The following is a 19150-nucleotide window of genomic DNA, read 5'->3' on the forward strand; positions in this document are numbered from 1 at the left end:
ACCTAAAGAAGACATGCTGTTTGGTAGCAGGGGAGGAAAGCAGGGTCCCCAGAGCAGTTCCAGAGCCCCCACACAGATGGCCCAAACCTCCCACAGAACTCTTGGGATCTGTGGAGTTAGAGTGGCCTGTCTTTTCTGATCTCCTGGAAGTTCTTCTCCCAGCAGAGCCCCCATCCTGTGGGAGTGTTCGCTGGAGGAGACGGCCCCCTACCCTGAGAGACGCAGAGGACCTCCAGCTTCTATTGACGTCAGTGTGAGCAGCTGGTGCTCAGCACACCTCAGCCTTCAACTACAGCTCCTGGCCTTTGGAGGCAAGAACTCCCCGGGTCCCATGGCCAGGCCACATGGAGCAGATGGGCATCAGGGGATCTCTGTACAGCCACTCAGCTCCAGGCAGCACAACTTAGCCTAAGCACCACAGGATGCCCTCAGTGGTGAAAAAACAGGTTAAGGACTATTTAGAAAAGCTGGACATGAACAAGTCCATGGGTCCAGATCTAATGCATCTGAGGGTGCTGAGGGAATTGGCTGATGTGATTGCAGAGCCATTGGCCATTATCTTTGAAAACTCATGGCAATCAGGGGATGTGCTGGATGATGGGAAAAAGGCAAATTTAGTGCCCATCTTTAAAAAAGGAAAGAAGGAGAACCCAGTCAGCCTCACCTCAGTCCCTGGAAAAATCATGGAGCAGGTCCTCAAGGAATCCATTTTGATGCACTTGGAGAAGAAGAAGGTGATCAGGAACAGTCAACATGGATTCACCAAGGGCAAGTCATGCCTGACAAACTTGATTGCCTTCTATGATGAGATAACTGGCTCTGTGAATATGGGGAAAGCGGTGGATGTGATATACCTTGACTTTAGCAAAATTTTTGATATTGTCTCCCAAAGTATTCTTGCCAGCAAGTTAAAAAACTATAGATTGGATGAATGGACTATAAGGTGGATAGAAATCTGGCTAGATTGTCAGGCTCAACGAGTAGTGATCAACGGCTCGATGTCTAGTTGGAAACTGATATCAAGCGGAGTGCCCCAGGGGTCAGTTCTGGGGCTGGTTTTGTTCAGCATCTTTATTAATGATCTGGATGATGGGATGAATTGCACCCTCAACAAGTTCACAGATGACACTAAGCTAGGGGGAGAGGTAGATATGCTGGAGGGTAAGGATAGGGTCCAGAGTGACCTAGACAAATTGCAACAAAGAATCCTGTGGCACCTTATAGACTAACAGACGTTTTGCAGCATGAGCTTTCGTGGGTGAATACCCACTTCTTCGGATGCAAGACTTACAGATCCAGACTAACACGGCTACCCCTCTGATACTAGACAAATTGGAGGATTGGGCCAAAAGAAATCTGATGAGGTTCAACAAGGACAAATGTAGAATCCTGCACTTAAGAAGGAAGAATCCCATGCACTGTTACAGGCTGGGGACCAAAGCACAAGTTCTGCAGAAAAGGACCTGGTGATTACAGTGGATGAAAAGCTGGATATGAGTCAACAGTGTGCCTTCGTTGCCAAGAAGGCTAACAGCATATTGGGCTGTATTAGTAGGAGCATTGCCAGCAGATCGAAGGAAGTAATTATTCCCCTCTATTTGGAACTGGTAAGGCCACAGCTGGAATATTGTGTCCAGTTTTGGTCCCCCCACTACAGAAGGGATGTGGACAAATTAGAGAGAGTCCAGCGGAGGGCAATGAAAATGATTAGGGGCCTGGGGCACATGATTTACGAGGAAAGGGTGAGGGAACTGTGCTTATTTAGTCAGCAGAAGCGAAGAGTGAGGGGGGATTTGATAGTAGCCTTCAACTAGCTGAAGGGGGTTGCAAAGAGGATGGAGCTCGGCTGTTCTCAGTGGTGGCAGATGATAGAACAAGAAGCAATGGTCTCAAGTTGCAGTGGGGGAGGTCTAGGTTGATATTAGGAAAAACTATTTCACTATGAGGGTGGTGTAGCACTGGAATGGGTTACCTAGGGAGGTGGTGGAATCTCCATCCTTAGAGGTTTTTCAGGCCTGGCTTGACAAAGCCCTGGCTGGGAGGATTTAGTTGGTGTTGGTCCTGCTTTGAGCAGGAGATTGGACTAGATGATCTCCTGAGGCCTCTGCCAACCCTAATATTCTATGATTCTACGATCAAGCAGCCGGCCTTCCCTCTTAAATCAATACCTCCAGCCCCTTCATCACAGGTTGTTGCGCTTCTTTCTAATCCCTGAAATTTAGCACCATCCCCCTTGCACAGAGGTAGACATACTGGCAACATGGTTTATACACCCCAGGCCACATGCAATACAACAAACCAAAGCGCATTGGCTTTTCTTGTTGTTGTTAAAGTGCATATGCCAAGCTTTATTGTGCTGGGTAGCTAGTGTAATAGCTTTGCCAGTTCATCATTAACAAGATTAGTGTTTAACAAGGTACCTGTTTTGGGGCTATGTTCGGTCAGGAGCCCAGGCTTCAGACAGGATTAAAAGAGCGGCTGGCTAAAGGTTAAGAACACATTTTTTTTCTTGTCAATTTCTTGGTTGGGAATGGACCACCCAGGTCATCCAGCTCATTCCCCGTGTTTTGATAGTTCAGAACCAGCTTGAGAATGTGCTCTCATGCCACAAGGGGTCATATTCTTGCTGCTAATGGACACATTTTCACAAACCAAGGGACTAAGTTGTGCTTGTCAGCTCTGCACAGAAAGCCCAGACAGGTGTGGCTGCAAACAGGTGACCGTGCGCAGCTGCAAACTCCGCACAATCACCAGTGTGCATGTGCCCCGGGGAGCGGTGTAGGCACCTCTGTGTGAAAATTAAACCCCATGGGCTAAATCCTGATGTCAGTTACCCTCTGTGTAAAACTGGAGTGATGCCGTGAATGTGTCCAGAACAACTCCAGATTTACACTGGTGTAATTGGATCAGAATCTAGCCCTTCTAGGCCCGCGTTCAAGAAAGCACTTCAGCATGTGCTTAACTTCAAACACCTGCTTAAGGCTCAGTTGGAATCAATGGGACTTAAGCATGTGCTTAAAATGAAGCCTGGGCTTCAGCAATTTCCTGATCAGAGCTGGGCTCCTGGCCTTAGATGCCAGGGTTTTGTTTGGAACTTTACTGAAATGCAAAACCTGATTCTCTTCTCATTCCCCTAGGTGTAAATCAGGAATAGTGCCAAGGGAGTCAACTGGCATATTTTATACTGGTGTAAAATTGGTGTGAGATGAGAATCAGGCAGGAAGAATCAAAACCCTTCCAGACGCGTCTGGCAATCAGTCCTCCAATGCTATTTTCTTGCTGTAGCCACACCCATTCTGACTCTAGTCCCATTTGACCAAACGACTAGGAAAATCTAACCAGCATGAGTGTCATTTGACTGATGGACCAGGAGTCACTTGCTGACCCATGGCCAAAGACAAAAAAACATTGATTGGCCTAGAGAACTGATTTGCTTAGAGGCCCAGCCAATCTGAAACCAATTTGTTCATAAAAATAGAGCATACAAAAATTCATTGTTCTTTAATGAACAAGCAAGTTTCTGATTGGCTGATTTCTTTCAGAAGAGGGGTGAGGGCATGGTCAAAACCGAGAGGTGGATCCAAATTCTGGGGCTCAGCCCCATCTCTGGAATATTGTGGGGAGGCGTAGGATACAAATCCAGCAGCACAAGGGGTTGACCTGACTTCCTTTCCCAGAGAGCTCTTTCAGTCTTAGTGCACTTAGTGCTCTCGCCCTGCCCCCCGAGCCGCGTTTCCCCACAATCCCTATTTGGGGGAGATCCACACGCCATCCACCCACAGACCTAGTTAGTGAACTGAGATGCTCGGCTGGCATTTGAGGATGCCCCTGACCACATCTCTCTCCCATCCTCTGCTTCAGAAGTGGGGTCTATAGGTATATATATTATTTCCCTTGTTCCGCATGGTTATTTGATCTCTTTTGTTCAGTAAATAATTTCAAATTCCCTGAGCCTCAAAAATGACAGTTAGGTAGCTGGACATTATTGTTATTAGTTTCCACCTTTTTTTGGTTTTTATTATTAGTATTTTGATTTATTTAAATATATATATATATTTCTGCCCCTCCCCCCGCTCTGATCAGTCCCCATTGCTCCGATTCCTCCCCACCCCCACCCCTGCTCAGTTTTTGCCTTTGATTTTCTGCTTGGCCGATACATAGGGAAGCACCGTCTGGGTGCTTTTGTCTGACACGGTCTGTGTGCTGCTGTTCCTCATCAGTTTCTGTTGCTGAGTGGCACTCAGGTGAGGAGAGTGCCGCTGCGGCAGAGGTGGATTGGCAGTGGGCCGAGCCGGTGGCTTGTGCCCCGCCTCGATGGGCTCCTCCGGAAGGTCCTCGGGCAGCGGCACCCCGGTGGTGCCTTCCTGGCTGTTCCCATCGTCATCGTCACAACAAAGGGCATGGTAGAGCACCTTGTCACTGAAGCGGACTCGCTCCCTCATGCCCGGCGTCCTCTGGTGCTGGGCTTTGAGGTTGGGGCCGGAGCTGAAGGCCTCCTCGCTGGAAGAGTCGGGTGTCCCCACCCGGGGTCCATTAGGGGTCAGCACTCCGCCGTTCATCAGCCGGTAGTCTGGCTGGCGGCCTGGCTGCTGCTCCGAACCGTCCCCAGAGTCAGATGGGGTGGAGACCTCCAGGAAGGAGCAGAACTCCCAGCTGTCAGAGAGGATGTCCGAGGTCATGAAATCCAGCTGGCCGAGGTCAAACGTGCCACCCCCTTTCTCACTGCTGGATGTGCTGCTCACTGTGGCTGTGGTCCAGTCGTCCGGCTCCAGCTCAAACTCAAAATCCGACGTCAGCTTGTCAATCTGGCTCACTACCTGCATGAAGACAGAGTGAGAGAGCAATCAGGGGGCTGGCGGGACCACTCCACAGCAGGCAAGTGGGCCAGCCTTAACGTAAAGCAGTCCCACTGGGCGGGCCAGCCCTAGGAGGGCTTGAACCTGGTGTGACTTTGCACTCCGTATGTTTTATGGAAATATGTTTAGAAGTGTGAATATAATGTAACTGGAATATGCTTTATGCAAAAGGTCTCTTGTAAGGTATCATTACAGAGCTTATAATTTACTGAGTGTGTTCATCCTATTTGTATGAATGTATCATTCTTGTATTTGAAGCTAGAAATATGAAGTATTACTCTGAAGTCCTATTGTAACTATGCAAAGTGTGGGCCATTAATGGTGGTTTAGAATCCTAATGGCTCCCATTAACCAGGACAATTGGTTGTAAATGGCTCTGTTTACTTGTAAGCCTTCCTGTGTTCATGTGAGTCAGGCTGGAAAGAATGGAGTCTTGGGGTCTCACAGGACATGTGACCATGTCACCTGGCACTGGAATCCATCTTAAACCTGGTTCTTTTCCATTTAGAAGGAAGGATGGGAACCCAGAGAGAGACAAAGGATTCCTGCCTTGTGCCAAAGCTCTAGAAGGGGGTGGAACAGAACAAAGGGGCTGCAGTCATGAGAAATCCCCTAGTTACCACCTGAGCTGGAAATAACAAGAACTGTACCAGAGGAAAGGATTGGGCCTAGACTAAGAAGAAGTCTAGTCTGTGAAATAAGCTTATTGGAACATCTCTGAGGGTGAGATTTACCTGTATTCAGTTTCTTAAATGTATTAGGCTTAGACTTGTGTGCTTTGTTTTCTTTTGCTTGGTAACTTAACTATGTTCTGTCTGTTATTACTTGAAACCACTTAAATCCTACTTTTTATATTTAATAAAGTCACTTTTGTTTATTAATTAACCTAGAGGAAGTGATTAGTACCTGGAGGGGCAAACAGCTGTGAATCTCTCTCTATTAGTGTTATAGAGGGTGGACAATTTATGAGTTTACCTTGTATAAGCTTTATACAGAGTAAAATGGATTTATGTGGGGTTTCAATCCCATTGGGAGCTGAGTGTCTGGGTGCTGGAGATAAGTGACTTGCTGAGCGTTTTTTGGTTAAAGTCTGCAGCTTTGGGGGCGTGGACCAGACCTGGGTCTGTGTTGCAGCGGACTAGCGTGTCTGGCTCAATAAGACAGGGTTCTGGAGTCCCAAACTGGCAGGGAAAATGGGCTCAGAGGTAATCTCAGCATGTCAGATGACAGTCCCAAGGTGGTCTCTGTGCCTGAACCCATCACACCTGGGATCATTGGATCTTAAAGTGAGAGACTCCACTGCCTGAGCTAAAAGACTCTGTGCTCTCAAAGCCAGCAGCAGACTCAAACTGCTCTTTCTCCTGGCCCCGAGAGGGAGACAGAGCAGCACTGTGCAGGTGTGCGATGCACTGGCATTTCCTCTCCATCGCAGAGCTAGATTTGTGCTGGATTGGGGGCCACAGATGAGATGAGTTTTGGTAGGACTCAACCTAGTTTTTAGCAAAGGTGGGCAAAATGGGTCAGGAACTAACTTGCACACACCCTCAACTGCCAAACCCAAATAGAAATGTCACTGAAACTCCTGAAAGCTTCCAGCTAGTATTTTTAGCTGTCAGGCTGGGCCTGAAAGTATTGACATGCTAGGAGCAAGGCTGTTCTCCAGGCTGTTTTCACTGGCCCAAGAGGCCTGTGTCATTGGAGAAGCTCCAGCTAATCAGCTGGATCATGCTTCTGCAACGCTCCCCAGACTTGTTTGTGGCTCCCTCAGCATCTGCCTTCGGGGAAGGTTGCTCACATCTAATTGAGCATGCAGGAGGAACTTTGCTCAGGCAAAGGCTCAGGGACTGGAAGGACACATGGCAGGACAGCTTCTGATGGGCTGCAACCACTTCTTGAGCGGTGACGGGAGTCAGGCGAGAAAGTCAGTGGCAGATGCCCCTAAGTCCCTGACTGGCAGGGGCTGGAGGAGAGCTGCAGAGAAGGAGTGTGGCACATTGGAAGACCTTTTTTTTGTAGAGCTTCACATATGCTGGGGGTCCAGAGCTCCCAGTGGTGTCCTGGTAGCAAGTTCCCACTGCCTAGGCTGGGGGTGGGGTTTATACTAGTGGGTGTGAACAGTGCTGCCTCCAGTACAAGTAATAAGACACGCCAGGGTGCTGCAGCAGGGTGCGGGAATCCTGCTTGGTGTTTCCTTTGACGTGCCAATAATATATGCTGACAACCACATGTCTCATGCTAAGCGTGTCTCTCCACCATACTGCACTACCCAGTGCGGTATGGATAGGGTTAAGAGATTGCATGGGTCAAACTACTTCCTGTTCTGCTTCCCACTGGCACAAGGCCCCTGGCTGCCTCCCATGACTGTATCCAGGTCTGGCTGTTTCTCTTGCTCTGAGATACACTTATTGCCCCTGTTTCTCCATCTCTGTCTCATGCTCTCCTACAACGGTTTTCTCTTTCGCGTGCATTCATCTATCGGCTGCTCTCTGCCCCCTTGCTCCCAGTGTCTCTTCCTCTTTCCTTCAGCTCTCTCCTTCTGGCTCTGCCAGCCCTCACCTCTTTCACTCTCCCTCTCTGCCCCCTGTGGAGGAAGAACAAAGCCTGAAGCATTCAGACAGGTCACGCAGCTGATTGGGCTGAGACAAGGCGGGTCAGAAATGGACAGATTAGAGAACAGCCAGCATGGGGAGGCACAGAGTCGCCGCCGGAGGGATGCGCTAGCAAAGGCGGCGCCTGGAAGCCACTGTATTTAAACATGCTGGGTCCAATTCGCCTCTCATTTACACCAGTGTGTAACTCTTCTGATGCCTGATTTACACCAGCAGCAAAGCCCAGCCTTCTCCTTCTCCCTGTCCTTGAGGATTCCCGGGCCTGGCTGATGCCTGCCCAGCATGCACCGCCCTGGCTGCACTCCGGTTAGATTTCTGTACAGGTGTAATCTACAGTCACCCACTCTCCCTGCAGCTCGCTGCCTGGCTCGCCCTGCTGCTCAGCCCACCGCAGCTCAGCTCTCCCAAGAACTAATACTTTGTACTGTGAAACTCATCCCCGGCTTGACGGCCATGGGGAGAGCAAGCTGCACTGCTGTGGAGCTTTGCTCGGCAGCTTGGCCTGGGTGAACCCAGAGCAACTCCCCGTCAGCTGAGTTGAAGTTCCTCCTCCCCAAAGGGCAGCATGCGGATCCAGTCTAGGGGGGCTCTGCACGCACTCAAACACTTTGCAAGGGGCCAGATCCTCAGCTGGTGTACATCACCAGAGTTCCATTGACTTCAATGGGCCAGACCTAGAGCTACTCGGATTTACCCCAGCTGAGGCTCTGCCCAATACACTAATATGTAGGGGGCCTGTTTTACTCCAACCACCCCAAATTACAGACTGCTTTGGGGTGTAATGCAAAAGCCATGATGACACCATCTTGGTCCTTTCTTTGCCAGGGATTTTGTCCTGGAGAGGCTAACCCAGTGCAAGTCCCACCTCATAGCAGCATGACTCATCTGTGCCGAGGTTTGTCACTGGTGCCACACTCCCTGTCCAGCCAGAGCCAAACACCACACTGATGGAGGACACGAGAGATGGCTGGAGTGGGATGGGGACTCAGCACTTTATTGCCCAAGTGGAGTTTGGCCAGGACATCGGAGAAGCAGTCAAGGCTTCTGAATCCTCCCAAACCCAGCACCCCCAAACAACACACTACCCCCTAGGCCGAGGAAAGAGCACCCAACCCCAACTAGAGGTGTCATGTTCAGGCCAGTCGGATATGAAAACTTCTCAGCACTCTGGGCCTCAGGTCAGGTTCCGCCTGGCTGTGGTATAGCAGGGTTTGGGTCAGGCTTTACAATTAGGCCCGAGCAGGATCAGACTTTAAGCAGCTCCCTAAGGTATAGCCTCTCCGATGCCAGCCTCCCCTCCCCCTGGGGAGTGTGCTGGGAAAGGAGGGGGCCAAGCAGCCCCTCCAAAGGGGCTTCTCAGCAGCCCCAGCTGCTACACTAGCTGGCAGGAAAGGATTTGCCTGCCAGGTGCACCAGAGACCCACAGAGCAGAGCGGTTTCAGAGAAGGAGAGCGAGCCCCATGGCAGAGAGCGAGCCCCATGCCCTGCAAAATACAGCAGCATTGCACTAGCCCCTCCTGCCCTGGGGGTGCAAATCTTCACCCAACCATCTTCTTTGCAACCAGGGTCTCTGCAGGGGATGCATGGCAGGCACCAGCTCTGTGCACCCCTGGGTCCTCCCTCCCTGTGCTCTGGCTTTGTGGCTCCATTGCATGTGATTTGCATCTGCCACCAGTGTGCTAATAGAGCACCTGGGGCCTGAGTTTTGCAGGGGCCTGAGTTTTACACCTGACTTGGTTTTGCTACCAGACCCTAATGCCATCACAGCCTGGGATGGGACGGCTTCACAGACCCAGGTCAGCTCTTCCAGCACCAGAGGCTGTCAAAGATTTTGCTCCTTCAAATCAAGGACATATTTTCAACTGAAAACAAAGTCCAGCTCAGGCTCCTCCTTTCCTGCCTGCTGGCTCCAGAGCCCGTTCCGGGTCATGGCAGGGATCCACTCCTTGTCCTTCCTTTGGCCCATGTTCCAAACACATGCACAGCGGCAGGGACGTCTAGGTCTGCCTGATACTTGTGCATGCAGCTCCCAGGTCCTGCACATTGGATTCCTGTGTCCCCCAGGACCAGACACTGGTTAATCCCTGGCTTCTCTTTCTTTAGCTGGCAAGGGCCCTGTTCGCACACAGTCGGCTAGCGGGGCAGCCCTGGGGTTCGGGGGAGGGGAATTGATATGTTGGCATGCCATCGGGATGCTGTGCCTTTCTCACAGTGCTTTGCAGACATTAACTGATCACATCCCAGTGACAGACAAAGGTCATCAGCCTCATTTTATGGCCAGGGAAACTGAGGCACAGAGTGGGTTAATGACGTGTCCAGCAGATCCAGGAGTACAACCTAATTCTTCCTATTCCTACTGCTATACTTTTCCCCCAGCTCATCCTTCCCCAGGGAGGATAAGCAGAGCAGCATCTCACTTTTCCTACAGTTCCTGTGCAAAGCAAAATCCTCATGGACTAAAATGGGACTCGTGCCTCTATGAGGACCAGTGTCGGCTGAGAAAGGAGACGGGTCTCAGGGGCTGGTAGAGGGCACCTAGTAGGCACAGCAGGGAAGCTGGGGGATCAGGGGTCATGCACAGCTGAAAACCAGGAAGGCAGAACCCTTCGAGCTGCACAGGCCCATGGGGAGACCTGCTGGGGAATGCAGGGCACAGAGCAAGTCTGTCAGTGGATCCACATGTGCAGCAAGGGTGGCAGAAGGAAACAGCAGTCAGGAGGCGGTTTGCTGTGGCTGGGCTGGTCAGTTGGCCTGACCAGCCCCTGGGTGGGGGGGACAAAGCCAGCCTGTGCAGGGCCTAAGGAGGAACAGATGCCACGGGCAGCATGGACTGGCTATGCAGGCAAGCAGAACTGATGCAGTGCTGGGTGAAATGGTGCAACCGGGACAAGTCAGCCAAAGCAATGGGAAGGCAGTGTGGTATGGAGTTAGGAGATCAGTCAGGAGACCTCAGGGCTACTCCCAGCTGTGCCACTGAGCTGCTGTGTGACCATGGGCAAGTTACTTCCCCACTTTGTGCCTCAGTTTCTCCTCCCATGCTTTGTATGCCTTAGCCTGGCAACTCTTTGTGGCAAGGTCTGTCTCTCACTATGCGCTTGTACAGCACCTAGCACAATGGGGCCTACTATTGTGCAATACAGAGCTGCAGTGCAGTACAGAGTGGGGCCAGTGGGGCTGGCTCCTGGGCAGGGAGGGGTCTCAGGATCTGTTGCTGTGGGAGAAGCTTGTGACAAAATCTGCTGGCCCCTTTCCCTCCTGAGGGAGGGAGCAGACACACTCATGACCTTGCTCTTGTTTGATCCTGGGCCTGTGTCTCCTACGGGTTAGCTGAGCCAGCTCAGCCCACTTCCTTGGTGCCAGCTCATCCCAGGCCTGGCGAGGCGCGACCCCGTGGAGAAGGCAGGGGGAGGGACAGGGAAGGTTGAGGCATGACTGGCAGGTGCTCCATCTGGTGGAGAGGAGTGGGGTAGAAGAAAATACTGACAACAGAACGAATCAATTCGGCCCATGAGCTTCCCCAGGCCCCCCTGCCTGCCTTGCAGCCTCCCCCACCCCACATGCTCCTGTAGGGAAACCCGCTCTGGGATGCAGCCGCCTCCATTGTTTCTGTCAAGGGAGCTCTAATGAGGCCCGACTGTGGGCGGCTTTTGTCCCTCCGCTCAGTAAGAAGATGGCTCTTTGTTCAGACACAAGAAGAGCTCTTGGGAAGCACAAAGGGCTGCCGAGGAGCCATCCACGGTGCTCAGAATGGGCCGGGGGCGGTTGTGCAAAATCGGCTGGCACATCCCCCATCCTGACCATTCAGAAACAAAATCTGGGGGTGGGGGCCCCCCGAGAGAAACCTGAGAAGCTGCGGCTGATGCTGAGGCAGGGAAGCGAGCCAGGAGATGTCAGGGAATGGAAAGCTCTGGCTTCGGCTGCCTCCCTCAGCTCGTGGGCTGGGGGTGCGTTTAGTTGTAGCAGCTTGTGGAGAAGATCTCACCGTCTTGTTTGTTTCAGGCATGTGTCTGCAGAGGCAGGAGGCTCCGGTGGCTGGAGGGGGCCTCCGGCCTGGGGTCTATTCCTGCCTCTGCCCTGCTAGCGCCCTGGGGCAAATTACATCCCCCCCTCCAACTCTTTGTCTCTCTTGGCTATTCTGGTTATAACCCGTCAGACCAGGCACTGTCTCAGTGGTCTTGTGTCCAGAGGGCAGAGATCTAGGTGCAGTTATACAGGTATAGTCAGACAGTACTACCCCGCCATGGGCTCTGGTATATGTTGCTTTCTCAGTTTAACTTAAACTCCTTCCCACGTGACACCTTCCCAAAAGCCCCTCTTGTCCCAGAGGAGAGCGTATCTAGAGAGGTTATACTGGTGTAATGAGATCGCTTTTGATTCACACCAGAGGTTGTACAGGAAAACCTTTCCCATGTGGCCAAGGCCATACTGTGTGTGTGCAGAGCCTAGCACAGTGGGTCCTGGATTGCTAGCCAGTCCTGTAAATACTAGCAAGGAGGAAGAGGTGAGAGGAGTTTAAGTGAAATTCACATTCTCTTGCACTTTTCTAAAGGTAAAGCAATGGGATTAGAGTGAGGACAGATACTCATGTGGTGTTAGGGAAATTCCCAGCTCTGACACAGATCCTCTGTGTGACCTTGGCCAAGTCCCTGTATCTCGCTATATCACAGTTCCCCACCTGTGAGATGGGATAAAGATACTCCCTGTCTCCCACCTCTTGTTTATTTAGCCTGGAAGGTCTTTGAGCAGGGACTATCTGTCTGTATGAGCATATACAACACCTAGTGCAATGGGGCCTCGATCATAACCGGCCACTAGATGCTACCATAATCTAATCTTGCCAATGATAATGGGACAGCTGTGAGGGGGTCATAAAAGGAAGGAAGGCCTCAGGAGGTCCTGAAAGACTGGAGAAGGGCTAACATAGTGCCAATCTTTAAAAAGGGGGGGAAAGAGGAGCCAGGGAACGAACTATAGACGAGTCAGCCTGACCTCTGTACCTGGGAAGCTACTAGAGCAATGTATAAAACATCCCATTTGTGAATACCTGGAGGATGGAAGGGTGCTCAGTGGTTTGAGCATTGGCTTGCTATACCCAGGATGTGAGTTCAATCCATTTAGGGAACTGGGATAAAAATCTGTCTGGGGATTAGCCCTGCCTTGAGCAGGGGGCTAGACTAGATGACCTCCTGAGGTTCCTTCCAACCCTGATATTCTATGATTACCAGCCAGGCATGGATTTACTAAGAACAAATCATGCCAAACCAGCTTGATTTCCTTCTTTTGCAAGGTAACTGGTTTGGTGGATGGGGGAATGAGGTAGACTTAATATACCTGGACTTCAACAAAGCTTTGTCACAGTGCCACATGATATTCTGATAAGTAAACTGGAGAATGCAGGCTCAACAGAACTACCATTAAGTGGTAAAACAATTGCAAACAAAGAGTAATTGTTAATGGAATGTTGTCAGATTGGAGGGAGGTCTCAAGTGACCTGGATGTAGGAATAGAGAGCATACTGATCATATTTGCAGATGACACAAAGCTGGTGCTAATGCAGAGATATGCACACGTGGTGTACTCTGTGCACATGACTCGAGAGCACCACAATCCCTCTGAGGGTGAGGCTTTTATGGTGTACTTATTAGGGACATCCATACTCAAAGAGCAGCGAGAATGCACAGTATAGTAGCTGCGTTTTAGGCATTAATAAAACAAGCCTTTTAAATATTAAAACTAAAAGACCATAATGGCCTAGTTCACATTATGGCCAGAACAGAGCCGGTGGTACTATATTTTAAAATCACTGCGGGCTGAGGAATAAAAAGAAAACCCTGAAACTGATCAATCTTTCTTTTCCATTGTAACACATTAGCAGAGTGCACATCATGTCCTCCTCTAATGGCTGCTCTATTAGACAGTATTGGTCTACTACTGCTGCCAGCAAAGGAAGTGGTGAAATAGACATGGCAATTCCTGCACTATGCTTGGGAGCTATTATGGAATTAAGTTTAAGTAGCTTTAGAGTCTGTTGTATTATAAATGCAAAATGTATGTCTTATTGTGGGACTGGGTGTAACCTCTCTAAGGGGAGATGTGAGCAATGGAAACCCTGGGAAGGGTTAGGGACGTCCAAGGACCATTTTAACCCATGTAACAGACAAGAACTTTTGGGACAGACAAAGTTAAGTGGGTTTCCTAGGACATGCTTGGGAGGAGGGAAAGGCAGATTCCCACCTCCAGACCCAACCTTTTGAAGCTATTCTCTGAGAAGAAACCTGCTGTCTGCTGATTACCTGTTCCTGGACCCTAAAGTGCAAAGGCCTGAGATGTCTGAAGGAAGGACTCCCAGAGTCAGGGGGGTGCTTGTTCTGCACTAGCAGCTACTGTACACTTGTAACCACAGAATCACTCCTTGATGGGGTTGGAAGGACAGTTCACTGCCCTGATCCCTTGTTGGAGCTGTGGGGTGATCTTTGGTCAGTTTAGCAGCAAGCGTGTAGGTTCCTGTATTGTTTTTAATGTGCTTTCTCTGTAATACTTTCACCTTCAGAATAAATGGGCTCACTTAGAAAGGGCAAGGTGGTAACTTGTCACGGTGGGTGATTATGTTGTTCATAGAATCATAGATTATTAGGGTTGGAAGGGACCTCAGAAGGTCATTGAGTCCAACCCCCTGCTCAAAGCAGGACCAATCCCCAATTGGCCCCCTCAAGGATTGAACTCACAACCCTGGGTTTAGCAGGCCAATGCTCAAACCACTGAGCTATCCCTCCCCACAAAAGGAGCCTCTGAGGAGAAAGCAACTGGCAGACCTAGGCCGTTGAGGCTGGCTGGCTTTCAGGGATATCGCAGCATAGTAGGGAGCTGTGTAGTCTGGAAGAGCCCTGCTCAGGAAGGAGAGAGACACCGTCTCCATCCATGAAAGGTGACGGCTGTGGGGCCCTTGCTGGACCGCAAGCAGGGGAATCCATGGGCAGTTGCCCTGAACTGTGACTAGCAGTTCCTGTAGTTCAAGCACTAGAGGGCGGTGCTGCGATGCCAAGGGCAAGCCCTGCTGAGGAAGAACCTACCCACATGCTGTGAATAACCTGTCATGGCTACTGCTTAGGGAATTCATTGTCAAACAGAAAGGGTTTATGCCTGAGCCATGACTGAGACCCGGAGCCCTGCTGGCATTCTCGCACGTGGCTTCTAGATCACTCCTGGCACTTCAAGATGCCTCCTGCAGAGGGCCTGATCCTGCACTCATGGTGCATGCCCCTGAATGCCCATCACTGTCAGGGACAGCTTTAGGCAGGATCGGGGCCCCCACATATGCTGTGATGCCAAGGCCCAACAGTGCAGAACATAGGGGACTGAGGGGAGGGAGTCTTGGCTCCCAGTTCCTTCCATCTATGGCCTATGGAAACTTGGACCCCACTTGCCCACTTTCCTCCTGCCCTTTCCGCATATTCCCTCAGCCCAGCTCTCTTCCCCATTCCACCAGGCCCATGGAGGGTGGGAGCAAAGGGGCTTCTCCTCAGGCTAGTGGCTCACACACACAAGGTAGGAGAAGGCCCAGGGGCTTTCCTGGCGCTTGCTACAGCAGAGCAGGGTCTGCAGCATGCTCCTGGCTCCAGCTAGTCTAAGGCAGAGCATTCTGCCTTTACTCCAGGGGTCGGCAACCTTTCAGCAGTGGTGTGCCGAGTCTTCATGTATACACTTGTTAGGCCTGAATAAAGATGTAGCACAAAACCAGTTGTGCCAACCTGACTGGAGTCAAGCATCTAGAGGTTTCTGGGTAATCTCAAAGTGGAAAATACTGAAAAGCAGCATTGTTTCACAAAGCCCTGGGAAAGAGTAAGATAAGTGAAGGGGCTGGGACCAGCTGTGTTATGTTGAGAAACAAACTGTCTGAGGGACTGATAAAAAACACAAGCATCTCACAGTTCTGTAACTCCCTGGTTTAGTGTTCGGTGTGTTTTTAACTCCCTCACATTCCTAACCTTTGGTGCTTGTTGAGATATTAACAATATAATGCTGTAGAGACTAGGCATGCATATATATTAAAAAGAGTCTAATTTCTAGTTGTTAGACAAAGGGGGTGGATTGCTCTAGTGAATAATCTATGACGTAATAAAACTGTCTATATAAGCTAATACTAAGCTGTAAAGAGGGGGCTGGTTCTTTTCGGATACGAGCTGTTCTTTACTAATACGTGCACTTGTCAATAAAAAACTTTTAATCAAACCTTGCTGGTGTTGCCTGTCTCTCTGCGGTCAGACAACAAACTTCGCTGTTGGGGTTCAAGTCCCCGACACACTCTAATTTAAGGCTTCGCATGCCGGTAATACATTTGAACGTTTTTTAGAAGGTCTCTCTATAAGTCTATAATATATAACCAAACTACTGTTATATGTAAAGTGAACAAGGTTTTCAAAATGTTTCAGAAGCTTTTTTTAAAATTAAATTAAAATGCAGATCTTATTAGTTTAGTGTGATCCTTGCCCTTGTTTTTCCTTGCTGAGTTTTCCAGTGTCTGGTGGCACCTATTTAGATACTTTAAGCTGCACACAGGCTTCTGAGTAATAAGTTGATAACTGGCTGGCAGGAGGTCAGCGGCTGGAACCCCAGATCGGCAGCCGAGGTGATTGGAGCTGGCGGCTGGTAGGGCTGAGCAGGGCCGGAAGCCTGGACCCTGTCTGGCAGGGGGCCTGCACTGGAACTCCAACTGGAAGCAAGGTGAGTGGGGCTGTGGAGGGGATCCCGGCTGGCAAGGGCCAGCAGCCAGAACCCCAGAGCGGCGGCGGGCTGACCACCACCCCTCTGGGGTTTCCACCACCGCCTCCTGCCAGCTGGAGTTTCAGCCCCTGCCTGCCTGGGGTTCCTTCCCCCAGGCCAGCAGCGGGTGCTGAGTAGGACCCCGGCAGGGAAGGGGCCAGCAGCAGGAACCCCAGAGCGGTGGCAGGCTCAGCAGCTCAGCCCGCTGCTGCTCTGGGGTTTCCACCATGGGTTCCTGCCAGCTGGGGTCTCAGCCCGCTGCCAGCCTGGGGTTCCATCCCCAGGCTAGCAGCTGGCGCTGAGTGGGACCGGCGGCGGGACCCCGGCTGGCAGGAGCCGGCGGTGGAAACCCCAGAGTGGCAGCGGGCTCAGCAGCTTAGCTGTGGCCTAGCAGAAAGCAACAGGTACTGGGGGTTGCAGAGGGCAGCCCAGGGCTAGGCCAAAGCAGCAGGTCCAAACCCAAAGTTGCCAGTGATGAGTAGGTTGATACTCCAGTTTGCCCCAGGGAATGGGGGCTAGACGATGACTGGCAGTAGCCTGATACTGAGGCGAGGTGGGAATAGTGAGTGGGGGTCCCCTGGAGAGGGGAGACCCAAAGAGAAAGGTCACCAGGGGGCAGCACCCCAGATAAAGGGGCACCGGGGTCCTGGGAGGGACATGGGGCTAGAGGACAGGTGGATCACCGGCCTGCAGAGGGCGCTCCGGAGGGCTGGAGAGCTAATTCCCAGAAGAGACCAACAGGAGGCGCCGCAGGGGTAAGTCCGCACATCCACACAGAGCCACAGAGCCCCTCGTGGCTCTGTGTGGATGTGCGGACTTACCCCTGCGGCGCCTCCTGTTGGTCTCTTCTGGGAATTAGCTCTCCAGCCCTCCGGAGCGCCCTCTGCAGGCCGGTGCAAAACTAAATAGATGAAATAGCGCCCTCTGGGGTCAGCTGCAAAACTAAATAGATGAAAAGAGAAATGAAATAACAATGATTTATAAATTAAGGATATGATTTTCACATGTGCCAAGGGGATTTGGACACCCAGTTCCTACGTAGTAAGGGAAGCTGGGAGTTCAGATCTCTTGGGCAGCTTTGAAAGTCTCAATCTATGATAACAATATATATATATATTATAGACTTATAGAGAGACCTTCTAAAAAACGTTCAAATGTATTACCGGGAGAGCAGCAGGAGGTTGCAGGGAGGACAGAGGGGCATTGGCAGAGCGATGAGGGGTCCCAGGCCTGAGAGAGCAGCAGGAGGTTGCAGGGAGGACGGAGAGGCATTGGCAGAGCCATGAGGGGTCCAGGGCCTGGGAGAGCCGCAGGGTTAAGCAGGGAGGACGGGGGGGCATTGGCAGAGCCATGAGGGGGCCTGGGCCGGGGAGAGCAGCAGGGTGTTGCAGGGAGGATGGAGGGGCATTGGCAGAGCCATGAGGGGTCCCAGGCCTGGGAGAGCCGCAGGAGGTTGCAGGGAGGACGGAGGGGCATTGTCAGAGCCATGAGGGGTCCCGGGCCTGGGAGAGCAGCAGGAGGTTGCAGGGAGGACGGAGGGGCATTGGTAGGGCATGACAGGAAAGCTGGCTCTGCACCTGTTTTGCTCTAAGCAGTGCTAACAGTCCCATGCTCTCACTGGCCAAAACCACCCAGGAGTTCAGTGAAGGCAGCCCCAGCTTCCCCTGAGCCCATGGTGCTGGGCTGGCTAGGGAGGGGCAGGGCCACAGGGACTGGAAGAGACCTGCGCTCTGCTCCCAGGTGCAGTCTACACCCGCTGCACTGCACAGGACGCCCTTGGCATGCAGCTTGGCAGCCCAGCCATTGATCCCACTAGCATGGGGCTGGGGCGGGCCCAGCCAGGGCTGCCAAGACTCCCACTTTCCTGGGCAGCACTCACATGGCCTATAGGGATAAGCAGTGCTGGCCCTGTCACTGCAGCCTTCAGGTATCGAGCACTCTTCAGCATCACCTGCTGATGACTCTGGGAAGGGCATGGCTAGCCCTTCTGGAGCACAAGTTCAGGGAGTGGCAGACAGCCAGCTACATTCAATTGTGTCTCAGGGCAAAAGTGCACTTGTTACGCTGAATAACTGATGCCGGCTTATATCCTGATACGTCAGGGATGTACATGCTCCCGCCCACTCCCTGCCTTGTTAATAGATAAGGGTGATTCCTCCCCGGGCAGCATGACCTCATCAGACCCCAATCAGGAATTCCAGCTTTGTCATATGGCCAGGTCACCCAGGGCTGGGGTCATTAATAGATCAACACCAAAAAGTGGGGGTGGAGGCGGTGGGGTGGGGGAGAGAGATGCTCTGCTCGGTTACAGCCTGAGCTCAGGGGAATGGTGGAAATTACAATAGGGCAGTCTGCTTCACCTCTGCAAAGATCAGTTCCTAAAAAAGCTTCCTCTTCCACCTGCTCCTCTTCCTCACTCCACTCCATTCCCCCTCCCCCTCGCCCGCTGGGCTACAATCCAGTCTGCTGCTCATTTCCCTGCTGTATTTAAAGCTGCAATCAGGTTCTGGCATCAGGGCCTTTCACTTGGAAAGCTGGCATGAAAGCCTGACGGATCTGCCAATGAGTGTTCAGCCCAGGGAGTGGGAAGTGAGGAGGGGCTTGCTTTCCTGCAACTGCAGGATGGGGAGAGAGGAGAGCTGGCAGTACATTGGAGAGAATGCTCCTAGCTTCCCTGAGATACAGGCCTGCCCTGCTGTGTGCTCACTCAGAGAACTATTAACAGCAGTCAGATACCATCTGTGCTGTGTGAAGAGTTCCCCAGATTGGCTTTCAGACAGGGTGAAGCGCAAGCGCTCTTCCTAACTGCAAAATCTTTGAGAACAAATCCACCCCATAGGCTGGACAAGGGGCATGCACAGGATTTTGTTCCCACTGCACTCAGTGGCTGTTTACAAAATGGGGTGGCTGTGAAGGCTAGGACTA

The 19150-nt window shown here is 51.5% G+C and overlaps 1 protein-coding gene and 1 long non-coding RNA gene across 5 annotated transcripts in view; one reads left to right on the plus strand and one right to left on the minus strand.

The window, feature by feature from the left end:
- Positions 1 to 4090: 4090 nt before the first annotated feature.
- Positions 4091 to 19150, minus strand: part of INSYN1 (inhibitory synaptic factor 1) — a 105079-nt gene continuing 90019 nt past the window's right edge. For 2 of the 4 annotated variants that reach the window (XM_039493032.1, XM_039493035.1), the window contains exon 2: positions 4091 to 4817. In XM_039493032.1, the coding sequence (XP_039348966.1) occupies positions 4122 to 4817 (696 nt within the window). In that variant the 3' untranslated portion in view covers positions 4091 to 4121. Of the gene's footprint in view, positions 4818 to 5240; positions 5351 to 19150 lie in introns of those variants that run through there. The other 2 variants (XM_039493033.1, XM_039493031.1) reach the window with 2 other exon arrangements.
- Positions 5467 to 19150, plus strand: part of LOC120373946 — a 28963-nt gene continuing 15279 nt past the window's right edge. Inside the window, exon 1 of the long non-coding RNA XR_005585821.1 lies at positions 5467 to 5579. This is a non-coding gene — a long non-coding RNA (uncharacterized LOC120373946). The remainder of the gene's footprint in view (positions 5580 to 19150) is intronic.

The sequence above is a fragment of the Mauremys reevesii genome, linkage group 10 (assembly GCF_016161935.1).
Source record: "Mauremys reevesii isolate NIE-2019 linkage group 10, ASM1616193v1, whole genome shotgun sequence".
Classification (NCBI taxonomy): Eukaryota; Metazoa; Chordata; order Testudines; family Geoemydidae; genus Mauremys; species Mauremys reevesii.